The sequence below is a fragment of the Porites lutea genome, chromosome 2 (assembly GCF_958299795.1).
Source record: "Porites lutea chromosome 2, jaPorLute2.1, whole genome shotgun sequence".
Classification (NCBI taxonomy): domain Eukaryota; kingdom Metazoa; phylum Cnidaria; class Anthozoa; order Scleractinia; family Poritidae; genus Porites; species Porites lutea.
The window spans coordinates 16,319,328-16,346,005 of NC_133202.1; the positions used below are offsets into that span (position 1 = coordinate 16,319,328).

Here is a 26,678-nt window from a genome sequence, read left to right on the forward strand (position 1 = left end):
TTGTTGGTAGTCTCTCTTGTAATTTTAATCGCTGTGCCGTTTGTTTTCAGCCGTTCAGTGAAGATCGCTTGCAGGAGTACTCAAAATGCCGCGCGTATCAAACACTTTTAAAGATTACAGATCGATAAAACCATTAAATAAAAAATAAACATAATAATGTCTTTATTATGTTGGAGCTTAACTCTAGTATATTCGTACAAACATTCGCTACAGCTCGCACTGCAAAAGTGAGAACCGGCTGGCTGTATATGTGATTTTGGACATTTTTTAACGGTTTAGCTAAAAGCCCACGCGTGCTTCGATCGTCCTGAATATTAAATGAGTGCAATTTCTGTCGCAAAATTGTGAAATACTGCATTCTGTCCGAGGTCTGTATGATAAAATCAGTACCTCATGGTACTGTTTCACCTCAGATGCGATGTATAAATGGTATAAAAGGTTGGTTTACACGCAACCAGATTTGTTGGCAAGATCATGACTTGTCGAACGCAAAAAAATTCAACCTGATTTTTTTTCCAGGCCTAATTTAATCTTACGGTGATCAAGAGCCATTATGGCTCTTAAATGTGATCGAAGATGATTGCTATTTTTTGGGTGTACATATGAGGTTATCAACTCGATGTAAGATTTTGTTCACTCTTGGGCTGTTTGCAAATTATTTTTCTCTAAAATCACTTAGCCTTTCCCTCAAAAGTCACATGAATGTGCTATGTGCTCTAAAGTTAACTAAATTGTGGATACAAGTTTATTGTTTGATTTAAACTATAAAAAAAATTAATGGGAGCCTCGCTTTTAGCCCTGGCTAAATCTATATATTATCTTGGACTTCGTATTTCAATGGTTATTATGTCACGCAAATTATTCTAACGTGACTGCGCCCGCAATAAAAGATAAAATGCCATGCGCAAAGAGAAGTAAACATCACATGTACATTTTCGCGCCAAAATAAGAGCAAAGAACCGGCAACATGTCTTCTGTGGCGGCGATGGAACAAGCGACTTTAGGTCAATATTTTAGCACAAGAAAGAAAGGTCTGGAAGATTTCCATCCTGCAAAGCGAAGGAAAGTTGATGCGACAGACATTGAAAGCGAGGTTTCTATCAGAAGGAGTACGCGAGCGAAGCGGCAAGTGGCGTCCTCTCAAACAAAGAGCAACGCTCGAGCTCGCAGAGGAGCTAAAAGCAGAGCGAAAGAGTCTTTGAATGAAAGAAATTGCGAATCTTCTGAAATACTAGATAACAACGTTGTTAGCGAAACAACGTCATTGTGTGATGATCATGCTTTCGCCGAAGCTTTGATCGGAAAGTTATCGGACGCGCAGCGAAAGCGCAAGATGGCGTCCAAAGGAATAGTTGAAACTGACGACCTCACCGCGAGCGTCTCCAGGGACAGCAAACAGGCGCAAGAAAATAGTCAAGACGTCGAACCCAAGCAAAGGAATCGGAAGCGAACGCAGAGAACTTCAAAGAAACAACCAAAAGACACAAAAAGTATGGAGGGAAAGTTAGTTTCTTCTCAGTCAAAGACGGATTGCTCAGAAGACCAGACGTTGCGCGAGGCCGATATCCCAGCCAACAGGGAAGCAGAAATTCAGGCGTCACCTTGCAAGACTCCACCTATTGTGAGAAGGATCGATGGTGGTGTAAAAAGTAATCCATGGATCGCAGAGCAGGCAAGAATGGTTCTAAGCCGAGGTAGAGCAGCGGTGAATATGAGTCAACAAGGAAAGAGAAAGATCAAGGATTGTGTTCAGATCACCTCCACCAATGAAAGCAGTTCAGGTTAATATTCTCTTCAGATGTAGTATGTCTTAGTTATAAAGGATTCAGAAAACTGTTCTCAAGAACAGCAGTCTTGGAGACGCACGCATAATTAGTAGCAAAAAAAAGAGAATGGTTTTGCAAATCCTTTTTTGAAATTCCCAATAAAATGGCAATCCAGCTGTTTATTTCTTAATTGTAGGACAGGTTTTTATAGTCAAAATCAGTTATCAAAGGCCAATCCGTTTTTGGCATTTTATTGCAAATTCAAAATGTGGATTTCAAATAATACTAAATCCAGTTCTCCCAATCAAATGTACTCTAAGACTAGCATCCACCTGCTAGGGGCAAGAGAAATATTATTTGACAGCTCCTTATCTTTAAGGATTTTATTATTATTTTTTTCAAGTTAAAAAGGCTGGCTGTTTCTCTAGTTGGATAGCAAGAATAGGACATTGTAGAAAAGAAGCTTGGAATTTTTTAGCCTGATGGCAGATAGAGTGATGATGGAACATATATTGTTAATATTCTAACAGGTCATAGAATTTTCAATAGAACACATCAGATTTCACATACATGGACAGTGTTCTATTCCTTTGATACTTTAGGAGATTGAATTACATACTAGTTTTTTCTCATTTTCTTGCAGTGAGAAGCTCTAAAACCGGAGGAAATGCCAGCAAAGCTGAAGAAGACCTCGCCAAGGCAAGGAAACTGATCAAAAGCATGAGGTCACTAGAAAAAAGTGCATCCAAAAGTTCACAATCTGCTACTGAGGATAATAAACAGAGGCTTCACCAAGTCGCAAAGGAGGTTCCAGCCTATGAAAGATTCCATGCCCTGGCTCAGCCCAGTCCAACAGTAGTATCACCTGCAACTTTACCCCTCCCCTACAAGTACAAGAGTTTGGCAGAAATGTTCCGCTGCACTGATACAGTACTGAACCTGCTGGGACAACGGAAAGAGAAGTGTACGTTCTCAAAGCTCAGAGATGCTGTACAGCAGATGTCCAGAAAGTAAGATTGTGAACATTCATTTTTGATCTCTGGAGGTTGCCTTTGTTAATCAATACAATCTACATCTTAAATCAAAGGTCTTCTTTAGGGATAAGCTTGTCGCCATTTCGTGCAATGAATAAGGTGGGTTGTTCACTAAGGGCCAGGGTTTTCCCCTGGCTCAGTGTTCTCCCTAAATTTTAGCTCAGCAGGTAAAGGACCATTCAAGGCAAAAAAAATAAACTAGACGCACAATTTCCTGGGGGAGGGGGGCTAAGTTCTTGGAACGTCATTCCCTCATCTTAAGACCTATTTTATGCAAATTGGTCATTGTTGTCTGTAGACAACAATTATTTAAAACGTTTAGTTCCAATAATTTTACTCTGTCTTCAATGTTCTCTTTCCAAAATGCTTGGCTGAGTAAAAGAAAAGCTGTGTATTCTCTAGGACTTTTCCAAACATTCATTCATTTCCTTGTGAGAATCAGCCGATCAGATCACCACTGTTGTGTCTTAATTGCATATTGAAACCAATTCGAATGGATTATTAAGTCTACACATGGAACACTCCGGATCTAACCTGCCATGCTTTTAATAATCAATCCCATGATCCTTTGCACACTCAGATATCATGTAAGCTATACTGAAAGTACACTACATCCCTTCCTTTTTCAGAACACCATATACTAGGGAAACATAAAACGACCTTAGAAAGTACTAGGAGAAACTGGAACAAACTGCGTAGCTGCACAACTAGTGTAAACTTGACTTCACTGGGATAAAGTCACGCAGTTCAATAATAACACTAGCGAAGTAACTTAACACCGTCTTAGCAAGATGCTAATAGTTCGAATAAGTGAACTCATATCAAAGTCTTTGAACTTCTCTGGTAACTTCTTATAACAAACTGGTCTGGTAGATATAGCAGCTCTAGCTTCTCCACAATCCGTCTCAAGCCCTGTCGGGGCTGGTCTCTTTGAGACAGCATTCCATTCCTTTCCACCATCCGCCTCAAGATCTGTCGGTAGAGTAGGATTCTCTTCTTGAACGTCCTCTTCAACAGACAGAGAAACAGTTTGACTTGGCATGGGTGGCGGTTCCTCATACTTTTTAATGTGCGCAGTATTCCTTTTTAACTCAACACCCTCAGGAGACTTGATAATAATGCTGCTGCCATTCGTTCTAACAACGTCATGCGGTTCTGGTGCAAATGGTGTCAACAACTTGTTTTGCTTCTCTTGTTTTTGTAACACTCTGTCACCTGGAACTAGATCTGAATACTCTTCATGCCTCTTCTTGTCTGCATATAACTTAGCTTTTGCTTTTTTTTTCTGTCCCTGTCTTGCACTTCACTCGCTACATGGTCTTTGTGGAATTCAATTAACTTGGTTTGGATTTTTCTTCTAAACAGAAGTTCAGCAGGTCTCTCTCAAGTGGTGGTGTGAGGAGTCGATCTGTATGCTATCAAGTATTTGTGAACTTCTTCCTTCCACTGTTTGCCCTCGGCATGCGTTATCTGCATCCTTTTCAAAAGAGATCAGTTCTGCCTTTCTACCTCGCTATTTGCTTGGGGCCGTAAATTAAAGGCGTGGTCTTCATGTGCTTATCACCACATCCTTCCAAATATCTTTCAAACTCACTTGAAATAAACTGCAGCCCATTGTCTTTGGTTACTGATAGTGCTAAACCATGAATCATGAAGATTCTCTCCAGACTCTCAATGATCTTCTCAGATGTTGTGGAACACAAGATCTCAATTTCATAATATCTGCTGAAGTAGTCAACCACAACTAACACGGAGTCACCTGATGTTAAAGGACCAAATAAATCCAGGGCCAAGTCTTGCCATGGACCTCGTGGTAAGGGGATTGACTTGATTGGCTCAGGGTGAGCAGGACTGCTTACTGCTTACTAGATGGCATCCAAGACAAAATATCCAAGGGTTTCTGCACTTGATAATCTGCTCTTCAGCTCATTGAATGCTCTTCTCTGCTCATCTCCAAACCTGAAACAAACCCCTTTCTTTGTTAATTTACGCAAAGGTTCAGCTACTGTGGCAAAGTCCGGGATAAACCGCGCCTTGTAGTTAGCTAGTCCGAGGAAGCTTCTAACTTCGGAGGCATTCTGTGGCTCACTTGCCTCAACAACACCTTTCACTTTCTCTTCAGTTGGTACAATGCCCTTGTTCATTAGTATCAGTCCCATAAACACTAGCTTGATCATGTAAAACTTGCACTTTTCTGCATTTACTGTCAGGTTTTTCTCTTTCAATTTCTCCAAAACTTGCTTTAACCTCTCATCATGCTCCTCAGTGGTTTTTCCATGCACCGTTATGTCATCAGAGATGTTTCCAACTCCTTCACAGTCACTAAGCGCTTGCTGAATAACATGCTGATACACTTCTGGGGCTGAACGTATTCCAAGCATCAGGCGCTTATACTGAAACAATCCACAATAAGGGATGAAGGTAGTAATGCTACAGGAATCTGGATGGAGTCCTAGCTGACGGTAACCCCATTTTAAATCAAGCTTGCTAAACACTGTGCTTTGGTTGAGGCTTTGGAGTACTTCATCCACGTTAGGTATGGGGTAGTGTTCTCTGATTGTTGCTTCATTGGCTCTTCACATGTCTACTGAAAGCTGAATTTCATCATTCTGTTTTGGTACCACCACTACTGGACTAACCCATGGTGTCAGACCATTTACTGGCTCAATAATATCCATGCTTACAAGTTCCTTGACCTTTTTCTTCACCCTGTCACGGAGGCTGAACAGAGTGCGTCTGACTGGCTGAGCCACCGGGGGTACATTGGGATTGACATGTAACTTGACCTGATAGTCTTTTAACTTGCCCACACTATCAAACACTTCTTTGTAATCTGACATGATCATTTCAATCCTTTGGACTGTAGTGTATAGACTGGAACACCTGACTTCATCAGTTTCTCTTCCAAGCAGTACTTCTCCTTCACCATCAATGACAATAAATTCAGCTTGAACTTCACTCTCAGCTACTTTCGTCGATGCTGAAAATGTCCCCAAAACTTTTAGCGGCTCCTTGCTTCCGTATGCATAAAGCCTCTTGTCACACTTCTTGGATACGCAGGCAATCTCTGCTGCTTTAGTTAACTCCATAGGCCTTTGTCTACAACATTAGTGGTCGCCCCCGAATCAATCACCATTTGCAGAGCACATCCACCCACAATCACCTCCACTTTTTCAGGCTGTGACATCGATTTTACAGTGAACACATACTCATCTTCATTGTCATTGTCTCCTCCCTACATGTATCTTACCTTCCCCTTCTCTTTTAGCTTCTTATTGCTTTTGGTTTGCCTGTCTTGGTTCTGCATTGCAAAGCAAAATGATCAGCACCACCACGTCTTGCAGGTTTTTCCTTTCGCAGAGCATTCAGGATCTCTACCAAAATGTCCCATGTGGCCACTATTTTTTGTTTTCTCCTGACTTCTTCTTCCCTTTACAGTGATGCTTGCTTTCACGTGAGTCCTGAATCTGATTCACATTAGCAGTTTTACTCATCATACCCTCCAGTTGAGCTTGCGTGGCTTCATAAGATGCTGCTGTTTTAAGAAGAACATGTAGGGTTAAAGACCTTTCTCCAACAATTTCCACCTTTAGTCATGGGGCATACTCTGCTGAACAACTTGATCGTGAGTTTGATTATCCCCCTGATCACCATAATCGCAATCTTTCACGACCTGTCATAACCTTGTCACAAACTCAGAGCCACCGTTTCACCCTCACGCTGTTCCGTACTCTGGAAGACATGATTTTGGTATGTCGAATTTAACCGTTGGAATGAAATACACATTTAATGCATTTACAGCTTTCTCATACTCGGCGGCTGTGCCCATGTCAGCTAAAGCCTTGAAGATTTCTTGTACTTGTTCCCCAGCACAATGCAAAAGTAGAGCTCTTCATTGTACTTTATTGTCAGCTTTATGTGCTTGAATGATGAGGCCTTTGCTGTCAGCATATAATGAAAAACTTTCAAGCCATTGTTGCCATGGCCTGCCAATGCTCGATGGGTCACAGTTACATGTAGGAGCTATGATCATCTGGGTGAGTGTAGTCTAGACTTTCTCCAAAGTCCTTTGCTTCTCATTTCTGGTTCTGGTAGTTGGCCCCATACAGTGCTAAGGACTTTTATCCCCTGCAGCGGGCCAAATTTACAGGAAGAATTTTCCTCCTGTGGGTTTTATCCAATCATGAACGGTTTTACTGATGCTCCATCAATCAAACCTGATCACGCAGCATGAAACGTGACTAGAACTGTTGCTCGTGACGACACACGCACGTGGCAACACATGCAAAAGGGACGCAAATAGTTCGTGCCAAAATGACTTCACCTGTTGCAATTTTTTGTAGGGGAAACAAGTCGAGCTCCTGCTCTCTCGCTCACTTTTGCCACAGAAAACAAAAAGTCTACCGCTCGCACTTCGTGCTCGTGAAAAAATTTGAGCTTGACTTTTAGGCAAGGCTTAGTGTGGTCCTGAAGAGGACTGTTGTTGACAGTGACGGACATCTCTTCTCAGATTTGTTTAGCATTATAAGTCAGTCATTTCTGTCTAGAAAATTAGTCAAACTTTTTTATTTCTGAATTAATATTAATTATAGGAGGTTTGAGAAGAAACACTTGGCACAGATGAAAACTGTATATCCATCAGCCCTAGAATTCCGTCAAGACAAGTGTCCTGGGAAATCTTCTTCATTTGAGTTGACTATCGAGTTTGGAAAAACTGAGGAGGCAAATAAGAAACTAACGCTGACTGCAACTGAATTGCTAGCAAGGAAAGATGCTTTTGAGAAAGGTCTACTGAAATTAACCAAAAAGCACCATCAGGTACTACTCCACAATTATGTATGTTCTGTTGACTCACTAGTGTGTAAACACGTAATACTTCTGACCACTTTAATTCCTGAGCCCCCGCTTGTGTTATGTGGGTTAAAATAATCCAACAGTTGATGTCATTTACAGTAAGTTTGTTGTTGGTTCTTGTTCTTACTCCAAGAGGTTTATTTCAGGAACGGCTTTAACCTATTTTGAATTGTGCAAAAAAACACCTTTTGAAGCTAGTTGACCATCTTCTGACCACTCTTTTCTGGCTATAAAGTGCCAAAACTTCTAAAATGTTACTTTAAGGTCAAGCACTTAATTGTGGCCTTCTGTTCCAGATGCAAAATATCAGCGTCTGAAGTTTAGACATGTACCTGTACAGAAAGCAACATTTCCAGCCAGTTTTAGGGCTTAAAAGTGACACAACATTCTGGAGTTTTGCCTTTCGCTTTGTCTTCTCCCCTCTTTTTTTTTGCCTTGTTTGTTTGTTTTTGTTTTGTTTTGCTCGGCTTTTACTGCACTTCATTTTGGTGAAAAAAGTTTGAGAGAAAGCCTTTAGGATTGTCAGATTAGATGGAAAAAAGTGCTGTTTAGTAGAGCAACTAGATGACAGATTTTTCCTTGACTGTTAAAACTTAAATTCTTTTGCTTATTCCAGGATTTTCTTCAGAATCTTAACCCAGCTGTAGTGGTTGACGATGAGAAGATCATGCGATGGCACCCCAAATTTCGACTAGACGAAGTTCCAGATGTTGATGAAACTGCTCTTCCTCAGCCACCAGTGGTCAAGACATATAGTAGTGCTCATGATGTGTTGGAAAAAGCACGAGTAATGATGGCGCCAAGGGTATACACCTATTTGAGATATTAATACAAGAAGCATTATTTAAGTATTATACGTGATGTAGCAGTTGGCTTCCCTGTTTTTGTTTTCCTGCCCTTCAAGGTCACATGACCTGGTCTTTCATTCTTCATGTTATGTTGTAGTTTTGGGCATTTACTCAAAGTAATGACTTGAAATCTAAATTGAACAACTCCATTGTTGGGGACACCTGTATTCAGCGCAGTGTTCGTACATTGGCACAAATCAAATCTTTAACCATCTATTGCAGTAAAAATAAATGTCTGTGTACAGAGTGAATAATAATTTATTTGTTGCTACTCTTGAAATAAAGTGTTCAGTGAAAATAAGCCGTCACATGTAGATCAATGTGCAAGGTAAAATATTTTTAAGAACAATAAAAAAATTATTTATTTAATATTATACATTTTTCCACAACTGAGGTGGTGTGTAGAATCCCAGGACATCTTGTCAGTTACAGTGTGCTTATTATACTAGGATGTCTTTTTATTGTACATCGTCATCTTGTACAGATTGGAAGACAAAGTTGTTGTGAGCATAATTATTTAAAAATCAGCCCAGTCAAAATGAGCCGGCAGCTGGCAATTTTGCTGCTTCCAGTGGAATATTGTCGCCTTCTCAACACTTGAGTTTAATGATATTACACCTGTGAACGAAAACCACACAAGTTTGAGCCTTTGTTGCTGCTGCTTTGTCTGTCCTGCTTACCTCTGGAAATATTTTTTCTGGGCTGGTAACAAAATGTTGCTTAAAAGGATGCTTTCCATAGTTTTCTTGGTCAATGTTTATTTTGCTTAGGTTGAGAAAGCATTACGAACAGTTGCCAAGGAACAAGACGAGAAAGAGCAGAAAAATACCAACAAGCACAGTAACCTGCCTGAGGACAAAGATGCAAAAACCAAAGAGAATACTCAGAACAAAAACAACTGCAAAAATAACACAGCCTTGAAAGGGATCTCACAAGATTTGCTCAATAAGGTAAGTGCAAAGCGCACAACACATCATCTTTACAAGTTTTATCAGAAGCTCATTGCAGACTGCATAGATGTGTCAATTTGAACTCAAACTGTTGTCATCTTTACTGTTTCAGTGATGGTCTTGACCCTTGAAAGCAGCTCTACTGTGTCATTTTAATAGTACATAGATTTAGCCAAGATTAAAGGCAAAGCTCTTGTTAATAAATTTATAATTTACTTCAAACAATAAACTTGTAACCATTACAAAAAAATTCTACTTGGAGTTGAGCCAGCAATCAGTTAAAAACTGACAAAAATTATTTGTCAGCGGATAACTTCAAAAAAAAAACATGTCATCTTGATGGGTTTACACCTGAGCCTGCAATATGGTCAAGTGAGACTGGTCAGCCAATACCATGTTTTGACAGCTGTCATAACATGGATGTGCGATATCAGGGTGCAGGCTCCCACACTAGCTTGAAAGTGTGAAATTTCACATTGGTTGCCCTGTGGTGAAGACTGATGGGCAGAAGTAGGTTCATGTTACTACCAAAATTTCTCGGATGGATAGATTTCCTTATTAATTTTTCTTAGATTTGGGGTTACACTTGCGGGCTTGGAGCTCAACTGAAATGATAGGCTGCTCATTAGTTAACATTTGAATTTGTTGATGAATGTTGGAGCTTGTTACAAAGGGTTTATTCATGTCTTGTTGATTTTAGATTCGCCAGAAGGAAGCAAAGAAAATTGAAGAATGTATGATGCGAGATCCATTAGTTGACAAGAAACTTGCCATGAAAGAACGTCTTCCTGATTTGTGTAGAATACTTAAGGCGTATCCTTTATTAATGTGAACATTATGAACACGAATAGGCCAACTGATGGTTCTTTCCCTTAAGACAAAGTTTTAACAGTAAACAAACTTAACCAATATTTCCTTGACTGTGACCTAGTTATTTTGTGACTGAGCGCAAAGCGGCTATCCCTTTGGAAGATGCAACAGCAAAACTATCAGAAAGCTACAAGACCTCCTTGTCTCAAGGTATGCATGAGGCCTTTTCCTTTCAATAACATCCTTAAATCAGTTTATAGAGACAGAAGTTTTACAGTTAATTTTAAAAAAAGTGCATTGCTGTTTAACATGGGGTTTCTGTGACATTAATAGTATTATTGCAGGAAACAGAATGTTGCTTGAGTTAAATTTATTTGTGATGTTTTCTGAACTTATTGGCAACTTATCATTATTATTAAAATTATTATTATTCATAACAATAAGAATATTTTTATTACTATTATTATTCATTTTATTATTAAAATGATTAAAATGATTATTATTGTTATCATTGTTATAATAATCATTAAATTATTATTATTACATTCTGTAGTTCAAGTGGAGGAACACATCAGATTTATGTCACAGCTTGTTCCAGAGTGGATATCAGTTCTTACAGTACGGAAATGTGCCTATGTGAAAATCAACAAGACTGCAGATGTAAACAATGTGATTAACAAGCTCATCACTAAAGATGTCCATTAAACGTCCGGGTTAGTTTTTGAAGTTTTAACAGTGAAAGAACTTGATCTTGTTTAAATCTAGTGGAACAGCCTTTGAGTTCATTATCTTCCAATATGGAAAGAAAACTTGAGCTGTCAAAAGTTTGCAATTTACAGAAACTGAGACATTTGGATTCCTTGGCAGCTGCGCATGCAGATTAGACAGTTGTAGAACAAACATGGAAAAAGTTGGAAATTGTTCCTAAGAGCTTGATGCTTTAATCACACTAAAATGTGTATGAGTCATCTCCTAGACTCAAACAAAAAAATCGACCAATCTTCTACTTTTGCAGTGCAGTACTTTATTAACAACTTGAGGATGCTGACAGTAATGCAGGACGACATTGTTCTGTAACTCAACTTGTATGACAGACAAGATGGAACTAATCTCTTTTTAACAGAATTATTTTTGTGTTCGCGTGAGAAATGAAGCAGTTTTTACATTATTTTACTAAAAAAAATTATTAGTTTCAATACATATTTTTTTAATATTAGGGCTAACTATGTTGTTAATATTCTAATCTTGTGGCCTGTTAGTGAATTTTTACCAGGCAAGGATTTAAACCTTGGCCATGTTTTCATCATTAAAAGCAGCACTTTGTGGCTAAAAGACAACTTTAATTTATCATCATACATTTGCTTTTACTGAAGGTAGTAGAAAGGTAAAATTATTTTACTGTTAATTTTATCAATAAGGGCATCAAGATTGAATGACCATGTGACTGTGCCTATGTTAACTTGTTGGTTTATATGAGAGGGATTTTAAATGAAACAGTTAAGTAATAGAAAACGTTTTCCATGTTTGCATAGCCTCCCAACTCCTTGAGTGTTTCTATCAGGCTATGGAAATACAGGAAAACAGTTTTCTATTGCTTTTATACATTAACTTTCCCGAGACAAAACTCAAAACTCTTTTTTATGGCACTGATTAAAAGAGAAATTTTTACTAGCTGCAAAGTCGTGCATGCGCAATAGTTCTTGTTTTGCAAAAAAAATGCTTTCCAAAATATGTATTTTTAGTCTCACTTGCGTAAGCAGCGAGACTAATAATCTGCAACGCGATTTTTGCCCCGGGGGGGGGGGGGGGGGAGGGTGGGGTGGTCCCTATAGGCTATATAGGTATATGCCGCACCAAAGGCTATGTTTTTTGTAGCTGTTTTGGTCTGAAATAGGGTATCAATTTCGATCATTTTGGTCTGAAATAGGGTATGGTTTGTACACTCTAGTCTTGAATTGGGTATGTTTTTTAGAAGAATTAGCCACTTCTTCATCATTTGGCAATAAGACCATTTCCCTTGTAATGTTTATGCCCAGTAGGGACTTATAAGTGTCAGTTTATGGTCTGGCTGTTGTTACCCTTCTTTCCTGATGTTGCCACAGTGTTAACAGCTAAATGTAAGTACTGGACATTGTTCTGACAATACTGTGGCATATATATGTCTCAATATCACAACCTTATCCCCAACAAAGCAGGGAGATGATGGCAAGAGAGAATTGGGTTTTACTCCTGGGTGGCAGTCCTTCCACATTTCCTTAGTTGTTTTTGCCCCCACCCACCTGGGGAAAGACATGTAATGTAGGGGTTTATACAGTACTGTACTCTTGCTGTACCCGTTACTCCTGGTTAGCACTCTTTCCCTTGACATTCTTTTCCACGGTAATAATTATTACCTATAGAGTTAAATCAAACAACTTAAATCAGAAATGAGAAAACAGCAAACTGTATTACCAAGTCAAATTTTTGGTACAATACTTTCAATGTGTTCATAAAATATAAATGTTTTACTTCTATAATAATATAATACTTTATGGCTGGCCAAAAGGGTGCTGTAGTAGCTCCTTGTGCCTCTTAACTTTTCTATGACATACAGTCATTTTGACTGATATTTAGTTTTATTTAATTTCTACTTCGACCAGAGTTCTTCAGATAGAATTTTCTTGAGCCTTTTATGTATCCTTTTTCTTTTGCTTTGTTCCCATGGCAACATCTTTTCTGATGCACATTCTGATAGTAGAGGTGACAGTTTGTTTTGAATATGCACAGGAGCTCTTTTTAATAATCCTGGTTGTTCCCAACGTGATACCAGAATATCACGACAAATGACCTGCAGTAGCAAAAAGGACATACTCTTAGTCATTATATGATACATTTTTGTTTATTATTTACCATGGGATCATAGTTAATTAAAGTGGAATGGTTGGGAAACCCTTTGTTATATGTTTTTGCTGGCTTTTTTGGACCTGACCATGCACAATGTTCAATAGTATTCCTGTCATTTTGAACTTACTGACCAATAGAAACATAATGTATTAATTTATTCAGTTACTATTTGTGAACACAAAACAAAGGATTGTGCACGGTCAAGGAGCTTCCAACATAACCTACAGCACCATTGTTTTCAATTTTGATGTTTTCCAGCTTTCCTAGTTACTAGTCTCCTCTACGAACTATGTTGGGAATGAAAACATTTGTCTACGGACAGCTGATTGCCTTAAATTATTGGGATCAAAATTTAAGTCTTTTTTTATATAGTGAATGGCTGTTTTCACACTAGAGACAGATTATCCATCTGAGATGGGTTATCCGTTGGATAATTCACGTCAGACAGATAATACGTCTTAATTTGAATATGGAATGGTTTTACTTTTTGGATGAACAATCCGTCTGATTTTATCCTTCTTTTTACCTGTAAATTTTGACAGATTTTGAAGAAAGATAATCCGTCTCAGACGGATAATCCATCTGTAGTGTGAAAACGGCCAGTGTCAGCAAGGATGTCAGTAAAATGTTTATCTCAGTTAATTCCCCATTCAAAATAGTAGATTTGCCGATAAAAAATTTTCAAAACACTCCTAAAGTTTACTAATATCTCATTTTTTGGATTTGCTCCTATTTATTTTTACTTGTTTCATACTCAATGTACTAGATGTGATACAAACATGAACTCTAATACTAGACTGCGAGCAGTCTCTTATTCTTCTTTGGCAAGTAACGGCACATGAAAATCAAGCAGGCGAGTGGCGAAGCCGTGAGCCATGATAAACAAGGGCATAAGCCCGAGAAGAAAAAGTAAGAGACTGCTGACTCTTTTGTTCTGTTTGGGGACAACAAAGTTTAAATTGGGAGGCTTTCACCTTTTAGTTCGGAACTTTGCATCCCTTGTAACTGCTATAAATGTATCGTCTTCAAAATGTGAATGTTAGCCTCACAATGATTGATTTCCCTACCCTTTCATATACTTCAACAAACGAAATCCCTACCCTTTCATATACCTGAAGCCTGGGAAAGGTACCCCTTTTAGGTAAAACCTCCCCATATAGGCCATTATAGGGAGTACCCCCCACCCCCTGGGATGATGAACAGCCCTATTGGTTTAAAAGGTGGTAAGTGATCAAAACTTTTCTAACCTGTAAATTATTTGTCAGAATATTTCTGGAACATTGATGAACTGTCTGATTGCATGAAGAAACACAGTCAAAAAAGTCGCATTGTTTGTTACTTTCACAAGTTGGCTGTTCAAGAAAATCCTTCATTTGTCGTGTCGGGAATACAGTATCAATGTCCAAGGCTACAACTCGCATATCTTTGGTGATACCAAAATTTCCAGGCTGGATATCACAATGATGAAGTGTTCCTAGACTTGTGTTTGAAAATTCCTTTTCGAGACTTAAAAAGTCCAAAGCTATTTTCAAGCGTTTCTTCCAAGGCATTGGCTTTCTGAAAGGAGTAAATGTCAATTCCTCTAACGCTTGCACTTTTTCAACAGCATAGAATCTCCCACAGAATCCATACACTTGTGGTATGTGTTTCATGCTTTGTAGTAGCTGCAGCTTGATAAATTCATCTCTTTGTATTAAGAGCCACAAACTTGACATATCAGCCCAAGTGAGTTTACCCATGGGGTGGGGGTACCAGAGTTTTTCTAGCACCCTCTTTGGCTTCATCAAATCTTTCATTTGAAATAAAGATAGTTCATTCACTACATGTTCAAACACGTGCGACGTAAAGAGTTCCTGAATTCCACCTTGGTCATCTCCAGTAGTAATGCCATCATCATTGTCTGTCAATGAACCAATTGAAACTTTGTTATGGTGAAACTGAATGACATGTATTTAAGTATTTTAAGACTTAATCAATGCAATGGAATGTCTCTAGATAGAGATGTGTGTTCAGTAAACACTCTGCCATAATATAATCATAATATAACATAGCTAACCTTTGAGTCGATGGATTATTTATTGGCTATTGCTAATGGTGCAAAGGACTACTTATATGGAACTTTTTTGGCGGTTGAACATCCACGTGCTGACACTGGTCTGGATGGGCTGGCGAGATCAAACATGGACTGAAGCAGCTGCATAGTGCCTTTTTACATGTTGATGTCCGATCTCACCCCCACAATTCAGCCATGGCCACTGGCTGCAAGAGAGGAAACACTGGCACCCCTTCGTTTTCATTTGTTGATTGGGGTAGGGGTGAAATGTTTGTGTTCCAGGCAAAGAAGGAGTACTAATATTTGAGGTGTGAGATAAAAGTAGGATGCATGCACATCTAGGGTCCCCCACTCCTGTTCCCATTATTACATTACTAAGGCCTGAAGTGATTCCTGATTTGATGTCAAATTCTCCCTTTATTTCAAAAGCATAAACAAGATTACTTGAAAGGAGAATTTAGCAGTTTATCAGAAGTCCTTAAGTGACTTAATTCCTTGAATGCCTTTAATAATGTTATCTTACCACCGTGTCCAGCATCAATTAGAGCTGTCAAGTCTTCAAAATGATGAGGTTCCCTCTTTGTCTTGAATACAATGTCATGATCTCTCCACGTTCCAGAAAACACAATGGTTGTATTCTTGTGAGCGAGGCAATCTTGAATGTCAAGCTCATGACTGTCACACAAGTCTTTGCAGAGATTTCCTCCAGTGATCCCGCGATTAAAATCTTGACACTTTGGTTAAACATGGATAATAATGAAATTATTTAACAGGGCGGCGGGTGATTCCCGGCTAAAGGCACGCATGATATGAAAGACGTGACCACTGCAGGATGTGGACGTTCCCACCTCCCAATTATTTTCCTTAACAACCCCCTAATCACCAATATTAGAAGCATATGCTTCCTGCCAATACATTTAATCTTGTTTTTAGATAGGATGACTCTTCCAACTCGACTATGACACGAACAAAATCTGTCAACCTGTTTTAGTATATGTAACAGATATTTCATTCTTACTTATGGATCTATACTATTAAAATGCGATTTATTGCATACTGGTGAAACGATACGATGCAAGGGGTAACGGAACGATACATTCACTTCCTTGTGTAACTGTCACTTTGATTAACTCAAGACTTGGATAATGAGAGTTTTAACGTAACTTCGCACATGGTAACTGCCTTGATTGTTTTCATTTTCATCTGCTCACCTCCACCTATCCTCTTCGAACCTCGTGGTACGTAGGGCCTTTATTTTTATGATTCTGCAATAATATTTCCTGCATTGATGATGTTAATACTCACAAGTTGAATCAGTCGATCCTTTGCATGAAGTTCCTCGCAAGTCCATTGCCTTTCGATGTCACCGGCATTCTCTTGAATTACCCGATAAACGATGATAAGAAATGCAACTACAAATACATACCACAGCAGTCTTTTACCACTTATCCTGCCTCGCTTGCACCAAAGTCGCATCATACAATAAGACCGCCGCGGAGAAGTTTCATTTTAGTCAATTTTTTGTGCGTTACGTAAGGCGTGTCACGTTTTGAGTCACGCGATCTGGGGCCACGTGGATGACCTTTGGGTCACCTCAAAGAAAACATGGAAACGAGGTTTCTTTTGAAAATCGAGGTCATGGTCACGTACAAAGTGAACGGCTCATAGATTTTTAATCTAGCAAATTCATGTTTGAAGAGAATGAAGTGAAATTATTAGTGACTCAATCCAACTTGAAAATGAGATTAAATTAAAAAATGATATTAAAAACCGCATGCGCTGCGCTTTGTTAAACCGGAAATGATTGTGATGTAGCCAAAGAAAATTTATTTGTACTTCCGGTAGAAAATTTTAAAGCAAAAGGGAAAAACTCACACGAAACATCGTAATTCGCAAATCTGTGATTTTGAAATAAATCTCATACGAAACATTTTGCATGATAATTTTCCCGATTAGGTTTTGCTTCGCTAAATGAGCTCTTGATTCCTCAGGCACGTAAATTGCAAAATAAAAGGAAACCGGCTTTGGTCGACGCCCGTGAGAGCGCTGTTGTTTCCGAATGATTGTGCGCCAAATATGGACCAATTAGTTACACTAGAGTAAAGACGCGTGCCACCATTGTTAAAGTAGCTTCTCGACCAATCAGAATCCTTGCTGAGTTACTTTATGTGCATTGTGTTGACAATAACATGTCATGTTCCTTTCTCCGCGTTGCAGAGGTTTGTTTTCGGCCAAGCGAAGCGGAAGTCATGTCATGAAAGGTATGAAATTTCGAGAAAATCGGACACGCATAGACTGAGATCATTGAAAGTTAGGCGGCAAGACGTGAAAGTTTTGAAGAACATCGCAAATTCTCCTGACGCTACACAATGCCGAGGGTAGTTGCCGAGCAGAGGCACAAGTTTGAAAATGACGATTTGTTTAGGAAGATGTCACGAGAAACTGAGGTGATTTGACAATTTCAGCGTTACATCACGAAGTTGTAAACTCACATGGCCCAATACAAGCCAACGCTATTGAACCGTTTTCGTCTATTTTCAGATCAAATACACTGGCTACAGAGATAGATCGCATGAGGAACGCATCGTAAGATTTCAAACAGAAGCGAGAGATGGACAAGCTACCGTAGTAAGTTGACGAAAACTATTCTTGAAGGAGTTCAGCAAAACTTTTGGCAAGATCATTGCGTGGTTTAAAGATGTTGTTGTGAAGGAATTCTTGTTTTCTTTCATTAAATTGCTACCCCTGGCTAATTCTTTTATTAACCATCCAGGCTTTTGTGTCGTCTGGGACAAATTTCACTCTTCAATTCCCAAAAGGAGAAGATGGAACAGTACCAAAGGAATATCTAGACTTCGATCGCGAACCTGGCAAGGTACAGAAAATTCAAGATAATTTTACTCTCATTTCGGGGGTGTAATATGTAAAAAAACGCTGGTAATTTTTCATTATCTTGTATAACAAAAGCAAAATGCTATTTATTAGCTGTCGTGTTTTGGAATCTGCGTATTTTTGTAGATCTCTCGGTATTATTTTATCTTAATTTTAAAAACGATAAATCTGGACAACTGCCAGCACTTGAAATTGTGTGGGTAGCCATAGGAGTGCAGTAAAATTCCGCTTTTAGCCTAAAAAGGTATAGCGATGGACGCCCGACTTGAATTCTTTTTGAAAGTTTATTTGTATATAAACATCTGGCTATTAAAGATTCCTGCAGCAGGTCGCGAGTTAATTATGCATGAGAAATCGCTCCATATTTCAATCATTACTAGGAAACTGTACTTTCGGCATGTCTTGGTTCTTTCCGCGGAGGAAACAACTTCTCAACCAAATCGCACACTGACATTGAAAGGTTTGCCGATGGTTGGAATTTTGGGCTTAATGTCGCTAACCGGGGATAATTGCACGTGCTGACAAATTAATTATTTACGATATGGAACATTTCAGCATATGAATGGCTTTCTTATTCGAAATGACTCGTTTCATTTCAGTCGCTCATACTGCGGTCTATTTTCACGGATAGGCACTATTTGGCTTTTCTGTTTTGCCGTAAAATATGCTCAATTCAAAGCAATTAATTGTAAGATTATGTGTATAGCTGTTTTAAGTAACACGACAATAAGTAACACGACAATCGTGATAGTAAAGATAAAAAAACCCGAAAATTTAAGACTGTCAGTTTTCAGTATCGGTGATCATGGTTTTTAAAATCTCATCTTTATAGAAAAAGGTCAAAATTTTCACGTCGGGAAATGAGAAAACTAGTGATTCGTGATATCATGCCAAGTGTCTCAGTAACTCGAGCTAAAAATAACAGATTACGGCAATAAATAATCTTGTAAGCAGTGTCACTTATCGCAAACACTTGTGTACACGAACTGAAAATGGGGAAAATTCGCTGGATCGTGTTTCATAATATTTACACGTTCGTTTAGAAAAGTCTAGGTTTGTTAAGATTATGTTGCATTGCGAAAACAACGAGTGTCAACAAATTTTCAAGGGAAAGTTTTCTATCTTCGCAAACTTTCCGCATCTCTTGTGCCACTTACCAAGCAAAAATTCCAATTAAAAACAGGTGCATGGTATCACAGCGAGATTACTTTGACAAACCAGTATTTGATTTCTTCCTGAATTGAACATAATAACAAAGCTATTGTTTTCTTATTTTGTTTGGCCGTTCAAGTGCGATTTGTTTCATTTACGTCAAGAATGAAAACGGAAACAAATTATTTCACCGTGAAGAGTATGTTTAAGACCGAATTTCTCGCAGTCGTTTTATTTGCTCGCACTTAAAATATAAATAATAACTTTTGTTGAACTTATTTATGAAAAAAGAATGCCGTAGTAGCAAGAAATTAAAATTTGCGTGTATACACACTTATTTAATTATGCCAAGCATTCCAACCTTTTGGAGTGACACCGCCGTCAAGACATTCGAAATCGCCGATAATTACTGATAAATAAATTCCACATGCATGGGTGCCGGCGAAGCGCGAGACCTCCCTATTGCTGTGAAAATGCGTGTGTTTTAAACTTACTCCAATGTATTTGAAATTACAAATAGTGTAAGGGCTTTTATTGGTTTTATCTGTTTCTTTATGAGTTTATTATCAACACTGAGCTTGAAAAGATTCTTCTCACAGAGGACAGAGTGGCGGCTTTGTCCGTGTTAAAAAGGGGACTTTGAAGGTCTAGAATTTTTTTTGGTTGAGAGAGGCTCAATGGTTTGAAACAGCCTCTAAAGTGATGATTGTTTCCAGGAGAATTAAGGAACTAAAGTGTAGTAAAAACCTAAGGTGTTTCTTAATTCACCCTGGAAGCAGTGCCTCTTGAAAGCGTAGTATGGTGGTAGTCATAATACTGTCGTAAATTCTCTGTTTTTTTAATATTTGCAACAGGTGTTTATTAAAAGCCGTTTTATCATGAACGGAGTGTGCGTAGTATGGAAGGGATGGCTAGATCTCCAAAGACTTGATGGCGCTGGCTATTTAGAGTTTGATGAAGATAAAGCCAAAGTAAGCCTCTTAACAATACAACTAACATCTTTTTTGACTTTTCTACTCTTTTAATGTCGTGTATTTCTACTCATTATCATAAGTCAAAACATCTGTGTTTGTTGAGATGTATTCCATGCAACTACATTGTATCAATTCACCCTGGGTGGTTTTTCCTGCTGTTTTTTGATGACCAGATTAATTGGCTGATTACACAGGAAAAGGTGTAATCAAAAATAGCTGGAGAGTCATGCATTTCCGATGGCAAGTAAGCAGGAGACTTTTGGGAGATAAGATAGTAGTGATTGTGAATTTCATCACATTGCAATCATGGTGCACAATGTATCAGGAAGCACTGAAATAATTCAGGAATGTGTTTTGTTCTAACAAGTTATTAGTCATATAGTTTTGATAATTTCATTTGTTATGCAACCTGCCGTGAATATGCTATGGTTGCATGCAATTCATTTTAATGAACATTTTTTCAGACAAAGGGTGAAAAATCAACAAAAACTTCAGCATTTCTAATGAGCTATTTCGAGTGCTTGCTTAACCTCTTGGCATCATGTTATAGCTAAATAAAGCTAAAAATCACATAAACTGACACAGCTTCTAAGTGCTTTATGTTTTACAGACACTGTCAATTAGCCATTGTCTAGACTTTGTCAGTTCATTTTACAGAATCCACTCTCTCATTAGAATGATAAGAATTACATTTTGTATACATGAACACCTGCTTCAGTGGAATCTCTATCATAGAGCAGTCTGCCCTCAGGAAGGGAAACTGACTGGAGTTTGAAAAATGTTTACCAGATATTATTAGCACAATGTATGAGCAGGGGGGCAAATTTGGTTATCACTGCTGTGAATAATTACCAAATCATGAATTCTACAAACTTGAACTTAAGTTGTGTAAACTCATGAGTGATAATAGTTCTTCAGAAAATGGGTACAAATTTGCTTCATTTTATTCCAAAATGACATGAAGTAAGTTATTTTACTGCAAGGGCACTAACGGGAACAAATAAGCACAGGATACGAAGGGTTTTGAGTGTGTCAACACTTTAAGCCTTAATATTTACACTCACATTTTGGGGCCGGGGGTACTCCCTATCAGAGGCCTATACACTGGGAGCTTGCCCCAAAAGGAATACCAGTTTAAGACTTTTAGATCTTGAGAATTTCATACTTTTTAAGTCTAAGGATGGGTAGGAAAATCTGTAATTATTTTAGGTATTTAAAAAGGCATTAAAATATTTTAAACAGACGCACCTTAGCTTAAATATCATTCATTTACTTTGTCCCAAAGTATTCTCTAGCAGAAATTTAAAAAGGGTAACACTTTCCATGGAGAGTATATGAATGTCTGTCAAAATTGCTACAAAGAGGTATAAGTGTTTAGACCTTGGAGCAGAGCCTTGATGTAAAAAGCTAAACTGAGTATATCCCCCATAGCAGGCTAAAAACATAGTTGTTGTTGTGAAAGGTTTGAACCCAGGAGTCATTTCAAAAGTAGGTTGAGTTTGATCGTCTGTTGTTGTTACTTTCAATTTAGTCTGAAGACAAAGTAATGAGAGAGACATTAGAACAAGCAAAACGGCGAGTTGCTGAATTTGAAGAAAGGCAAAGACAGTGGCGAGAAGAACAACAGCGTAAAGAGTCTGAGGCAAGTAGCCATCATCGTATCAACTATAGGTAAATGCCTGTGAATGGTTTGAACATTCTCTTTCTTTTTACTTTCTATATTGTTATATTAGTTGTTCTTATACATGTACAGTCGAACCCTGCTTCATGGACACCCGCTTAATACGGACACCTTGTTATTACGGACAGTTTTCTTTGTCCCTGGGGAAAGAAAGCCTTTACATTTTCTCTACATTCAACCTGCTAAATACAGACACCCGTTAACGTGGACAACAGACAACTTTTTTCTCGCCCAATCAACAGCTTCTCATATTAAGTCAACCTCGCTAATGCTGACACTTTATTCAGTTGTGTGCTGTAATAAACCTCTCCTTTTTGACGATAAAACCTTCAGTTGAGATCATGTCGATGTTTCTAGCACTACAGTACAGTACCAAATAGGATTTATTGTGGACGTCAATTTTATAGACTATTTTGACATCCAACGAGTTATGCAGAGAACAGGTTTTGATTATGAAATGTATAATGAGCGACTTTTTGAGACTTTTGAGTGTTTTAATGGACAGTCCACAGAATAATGGCTTAATGACGATAAGAGATGTTAAAGTTGACGATGCTAGTGTTCTGTGTTATTTCTCTAGTCTTTTGTTCAAATAAAAGGTGTATAAACGATATGGCCCACTAAAATTAATACAGACACTCTCTATGGCCCCCTTGGTGTCCGTATGAACAGGGTTCAACTGTATATCTGATCTGCAGATTATGCCTTTCACTTGATCTTGATACCATTGCTAAAATACTGAGGGCTTTAATAAAAGTCATAACTGGCCGGCCAGACCAGTCATTTTAAAATGAAATGAAGTTGAACTTCCTGAAAGCAACCACCCATAATGGCATGAAAAATATGGCAGGAGAGCCAAATAAAGGAGGAGGGGAGGGGGAAGGAAGGAAGCATTTTATTGGTCAATTTGTGAAAGCTGATGGCAGTATCAAATTTCGGTGCATGCACTCAGGCATGACAGGCCAGGTGGGTGGGTTTCAAAATCGTGGGGTTTGTCTGCAAGCATTTCCTTCCTTTCTTCCCCATCCCCTCCCCGCTCTTTTACTCACCCCACTTTTGTGCAGTCTTTGACTCTCATTTGTAGTTCTTTGCACGGAAACTGCACGGAAGTGCTTGCTACACAGTCTAATTGAGGTTTGAGTGTATTAGGCTTTTTTTTCTTGTGAGTTTTGGCTCAAAACCATCACTGATGAGCCTACTAGGCAGTGATGACTGGACAGTAATGTCCTGCAAGACTCATTTTACTAGGCATTTCTGATTAATTGTGAAATTCTCTTCAGGACTGGACTGGTCTGGCCCGACAAATCTAGCTGGCCCCAGTTGTTTAAAAGATGGATATTACCACCCACAGGATAATTCACTATTCAGTGGATAAGTTTATTAGGAAAACCAATTTTGCATTATCTAAGGGGTAGAGATATAACATGGAGGATAGTACCATTCACTGTTTGAACAACTGGGGCCAGACTAATGATAAGTGCTCTCAGAAAGGGCAGGGAAACATGAACCGATAAACTTTGAACTGATACTTAAAATCAAAAAAGGTGTTCGGGAGATTATCACCATATTCTGTAGAATTATGCAGACATGTGTTTATAGGTAGGCATGTCCCAAAAACAATCAATTTTACCAGTAATGTGACCCTTGATTATGTTTCATCAGTCAACTTGGTTAACATGAACTTAGTACTATACAGTGTCATTTTCCCTTGATTCAAATTTTCCTGTCAATTTTAAACTCTCTTTTGAGGGGCAGTCAATAACATCAATGAAAGTGAAGTAACTTGTACATGTCCTTCAATTCCTCCACTTACATGTATACCAATTACATGTATGGAAAATTGTGAGACTTTAGAAGTTAACCTAGGGACCCATAAACCTTAATCATGGCTGTCGTTACTTAGCATTGGAGATGTTACAAACACCAAGAAACAACCCCTCAATGGCATAAAATGCAAACTGATTTGAAGTAGCAGAGAACTCACAAGATTCATTTAACTTGTTTCAGACAAAACTAAGAGGTCACTCAGCAAATGGAACTAAAAAATAGCAAGGATGAGACTGGTGACAGTATAATATTATATCAATACCAGCTATATTAGAGTTAGAACAAGTTGTATAGAAAATATTAAGTAAATGAGGTTCTTGACCTCAATATTATTAATTAAAAAATAAAAATATTGCTCAATTAAGCATATCCTTCCAGCACTAACAGTAACAAACATTATACTCAATAATTATTATTTTTTGCATTCATAAGATCAATATAAAAATTGTCTCATTCAAAAGAATGTTGAACACCCACTCCTCTGGGTTTTTAATTATCTTTTGTGTTTTGCTTGTTTGTTTTTCTTTACCATTTTAATGTTTTGATCACACTCACACGAGAAACCCAATTCTTGTGACCAGGAATAATAATGATCAAATCTCTAGGAGAGAGCATTGGTTTCTTTTTTTATTGAAAAGTGAAAAAGTGATGAAAACTGCAATGAACATCAATAAAAACTGAAAAACCACTGATAGACTTGAATGATAAAAAGAGCAAATTCACAGATTCCATTCTAGTTTTTGTCTAAATTTATTGACAACCTTGCGGTGTATTTTTTTGGGCAAGCAAGCACTTGGTATTTCCTGCATATAGTCACCAGGTATAACTTTAAAGCAGAAGTAGAGGAAGATCGGTGAGACACAGAAGTTTGATCAGTAGGGTAGACATAGGGCTAGAGAATTCAGTACGGGTGGAGGAGGGGGAGGAAATCACATGTTGTAACAAATCTCCCTCCCTCCCTCCCCCTCCCAACTCATTTGACTAGTGCACCACAACCAGAACAAAATTTAGTGCTGACCCATCCCTAGAGAAGGCTTGCCCTACCCGGTAGGTTGTCTTATATAAGTGTAAGATACAAAAACTGAATTTTCACAAATTAAAGGAAAAACTACATAGGATAATTTAAAGAGAATGTATTGATCAAATACAGTTATGCCATAATTTCAACATTAAATTCCTTAGTCAGTACAGCAACATTATTTTCTTTGTTTTAAAATAGGGGTTACCTGTTTTAAGCCTTTTTTCACATATTTTTTGTTCTTTTTTTTTTTAAATTAAAATTATTTTCATGCACCTTTTTTACTAAGTACAATGTAAACTAAGGATAAGTCATTAATATTACTAGTCATGATTAGTTGTAAGTTATCACCTTTGAAAAACATGTGAAACTCAACAACTATTAATTTTGGTCATTTTTTAAAAATTATTTAAACAAAATGACAAAAATTAATAGTTAAGTAACACTGCCATGGTTAATTTTGTGTGTCAAGAAAACAAAGCACTGGCTAGCTGTTATAAAAGCTACCAAAAATTTTTAATTCTGTCCTTGAAATATAGGTTTTAAATTTCAAAGTTGTTCACATGTTTTAAAAGGTGCAGTAACCTATATTTTACTGTCTGAAAAATGTAACTAAAAATGGGAAAGTCTTTGGGAAGAACACCAGTGGTATTGACACAGCTTCCTATTATCCCATGACTCTGAAAATGGAGTCTGTTATTTTTATAGTTATAAGCAAGACTATCCTTTTCACCTGAGAGAGAACAGCTGACATTAGCCTATGCCACCACTGGTTTCCCTGTGCAATGACATCTGAGGATTGAAGAAGTGTACAAATTCCAAACCAATGACGTGTCACTACCCAGATCTAGATGCTGGTTCTGATTGGTTGTTGCAATCAGAAGCATTACACAGATCTGGGTAGTGGTGCATCATCAATATGAAATTTCTACACTTGTTTCTCAGATGTCACTTGGCAGAAAAGTAAAGTGGTGGTATTGCAAAAAAGTGTTAGCTTTCTTCTCAAGCTAACTAAAAGTTTTTTCTTCACAGACTGACATGGTGTTTTAATTTTAAACCAATTGAATAATAAAATTCAAGGTAAACTATCTGAACAGAAGTGTAGTCAAAATGTCAATCTAAAATTTTACCCCTGATTTTTACTTTAAAACTACAATCACGGCTTTTAGCCACACAAATATGCAACATGGAATAATTTTTTGGTGTGTGTGGTTAAGTATCAGTGCATTCAAGAGGTAACTTAACATTTTAACATTTTAGTTTGCTTTGCTAAAATTTCATGGATGTGGAATACAGTGGAACTTCGTCAATGTGACCACCATTGGGTCGTAAACACTTGGTCGTAATAGTGAGGTGGTGGTATTACAGGTCTTCAAAGTATTAAAGTTAATTAGTGTTTTTCATGTTAGGGTCAAACGAATGTGGTGGTAATAATGAACTGGTCATAATAAGAGGGTGGTCATATGGCAGAGTTCTGCTGTAGCATACTCAACTGGTATAAGATTCATCAAAACAGGTTTTGCAACCTTATTATCTCACCATACAAAGCTGTTGAGCTTCCATAGGATTTAGTTAAAATAATATATGAATTTGAAAGTATATTTAGGTTATTTAACATTTATTTAAGGCCTTTGACGAGCATAAAGCGTCGTAAGGAGTAAAGGCAGTGATTATTTACTCTGCTGTTAAGATATAAGCAGTGTTATTCGTTTCATGCGCAGTTTCAGAGAACATTTTAATTGAAAATGTCAGAACCAGTATTAAAAGGTTTTGTAGTAATGAAAAACTTGCTGTAAACAAGTATAGAATTTTTATGTATTGGAAGAATAATAATACTACTACTATTAACTATGCATATGCCATGAATGTGCTGTTTGAGTATACAACTATTAATTGAATAATACTCTGAATAAATAATGATGCAATTGAACATTGT

General features: G+C 37.9%; 3 protein-coding genes across 6 annotated transcripts; 2 read left to right on the forward strand and 1 right to left on the reverse strand.

Moving 5' to 3' along the window:
• Nucleotides 1-828: 828 nt before the first annotated feature.
• LOC140927873 (DNA replication factor Cdt1-like) lies at nt 829-11,624 on the forward strand. Its single transcript, XM_073377567.1, has 8 exons — nt 829-1,781; nt 2,410-2,776; nt 7,393-7,618; nt 8,271-8,459; nt 9,273-9,452; nt 10,153-10,265; nt 10,384-10,472; nt 10,816-11,624. The coding sequence occupies exons 1-8, from the start codon at nt 968-970 to the stop codon at nt 10,965-10,967; spliced, it is 2,130 nt and encodes a 709-aa protein (XP_073233668.1). The 5' UTR covers nt 829-967; the 3' UTR covers nt 10,968-11,624.
• A 1,065-nt stretch (nt 11,625-12,689) lies between these two features.
• Nucleotides 12,690-16,694, reverse strand: LOC140927874 (divergent protein kinase domain 1C-like). Its single transcript, XM_073377569.1, has 4 exons — nt 16,504-16,694; nt 15,722-15,932; nt 14,393-15,045; nt 12,690-13,089 (listed from the first exon to the last, which is right to left on the reverse strand). Exons 1-4 carry the CDS (start codon nt 16,675-16,677, stop codon nt 12,889-12,891), a joined length of 1,239 nt encoding a protein of 412 aa, XP_073233670.1. The 5' UTR covers nt 16,678-16,694; the 3' UTR covers nt 12,690-12,888.
• LOC140927875 (core-binding factor subunit beta-like) lies at nt 16,418-26,672 on the forward strand. Of its 4 annotated transcripts, none has more exons than XM_073377573.1 (6): nt 16,418-16,436; nt 17,416-17,645; nt 17,740-17,826; nt 20,097-20,213; nt 21,748-21,887; nt 23,801-23,879. In XM_073377573.1, the coding sequence occupies exons 2-6, from the start codon at nt 17,568-17,570 to the stop codon at nt 23,862-23,864; spliced, it is 486 nt and encodes a 161-aa protein (XP_073233674.1). In that variant the 5' UTR covers nt 16,418-16,436; nt 17,416-17,567; the 3' UTR covers nt 23,865-23,879. The 4 variants fall into 4 exon arrangements, with proteins under 4 accessions (XP_073233674.1, XP_073233673.1, XP_073233672.1 ...); XM_073377572.1 differs by lacking the exons at nt 16,418-16,436; nt 23,801-23,879 and adding exons at nt 17,972-18,073; nt 23,905-26,672; XM_073377571.1 differs by lacking the exons at nt 16,418-16,436; nt 23,801-23,879 and adding exons at nt 17,972-18,073; nt 23,905-26,672 and having other exon boundaries at nt 21,748-21,858.
• Nucleotides 26,673-26,678: the final 6 nt, after the last annotated feature.

Bases quoted from the DNA above. Each gene is read 5' to 3' on its own strand.
- LOC140927874 (XM_073377569.1), bottom strand. From the start codon at position 16,677: ATGATGCGACTTTGGTGCAAGCGAGGCAGGATAAGTGGTAAAAGACTG. The intron at 15,933-16,503 runs GTGAGTATTAAC...GTTTAACCAAAG, and splicing joins AGGATCGACTGATTCAACTT to TGTCAAGATTTTAATCGCGG. The intron at 13,090-14,392 runs GTTAGAAAAGTT...TTGCTACTGCAG, and splicing joins TTCTGACAAATAATTTACAG to GTCATTTGTCGTGATATTCT.
- LOC140927875 (XM_073377570.1), top strand. From the start codon at position 17,568: ATGCCGAGGGTAGTTGCCGAGCAGAGGCACAAGTTTGAAAATGACGAT. The intron at 17,827-17,971 runs GTAAGTTGACGA...TTAACCATCCAG, and splicing joins GAGATGGACAAGCTACCGTA to GCTTTTGTGTCGTCTGGGAC. The intron at 21,888-23,800 runs GTAAATGCCTGT...GTCGTTACTTAG, and splicing joins CATCATCGTATCAACTATAG to CATTGGAGATGTTACAAACA.
- LOC140927873 (XM_073377567.1), top strand. From the start codon at position 968: ATGTCTTCTGTGGCGGCGATGGAACAAGCGACTTTAGGTCAATATTTT. The intron at 9,453-10,152 runs GTAAGTGCAAAG...TGTTGATTTTAG, and splicing joins CACAAGATTTGCTCAATAAG to ATTCGCCAGAAGGAAGCAAA. The intron at 10,266-10,383 runs GTATCCTTTATT...ACTGTGACCTAG, and splicing joins TTGTGTAGAATACTTAAGGC to TTATTTTGTGACTGAGCGCA.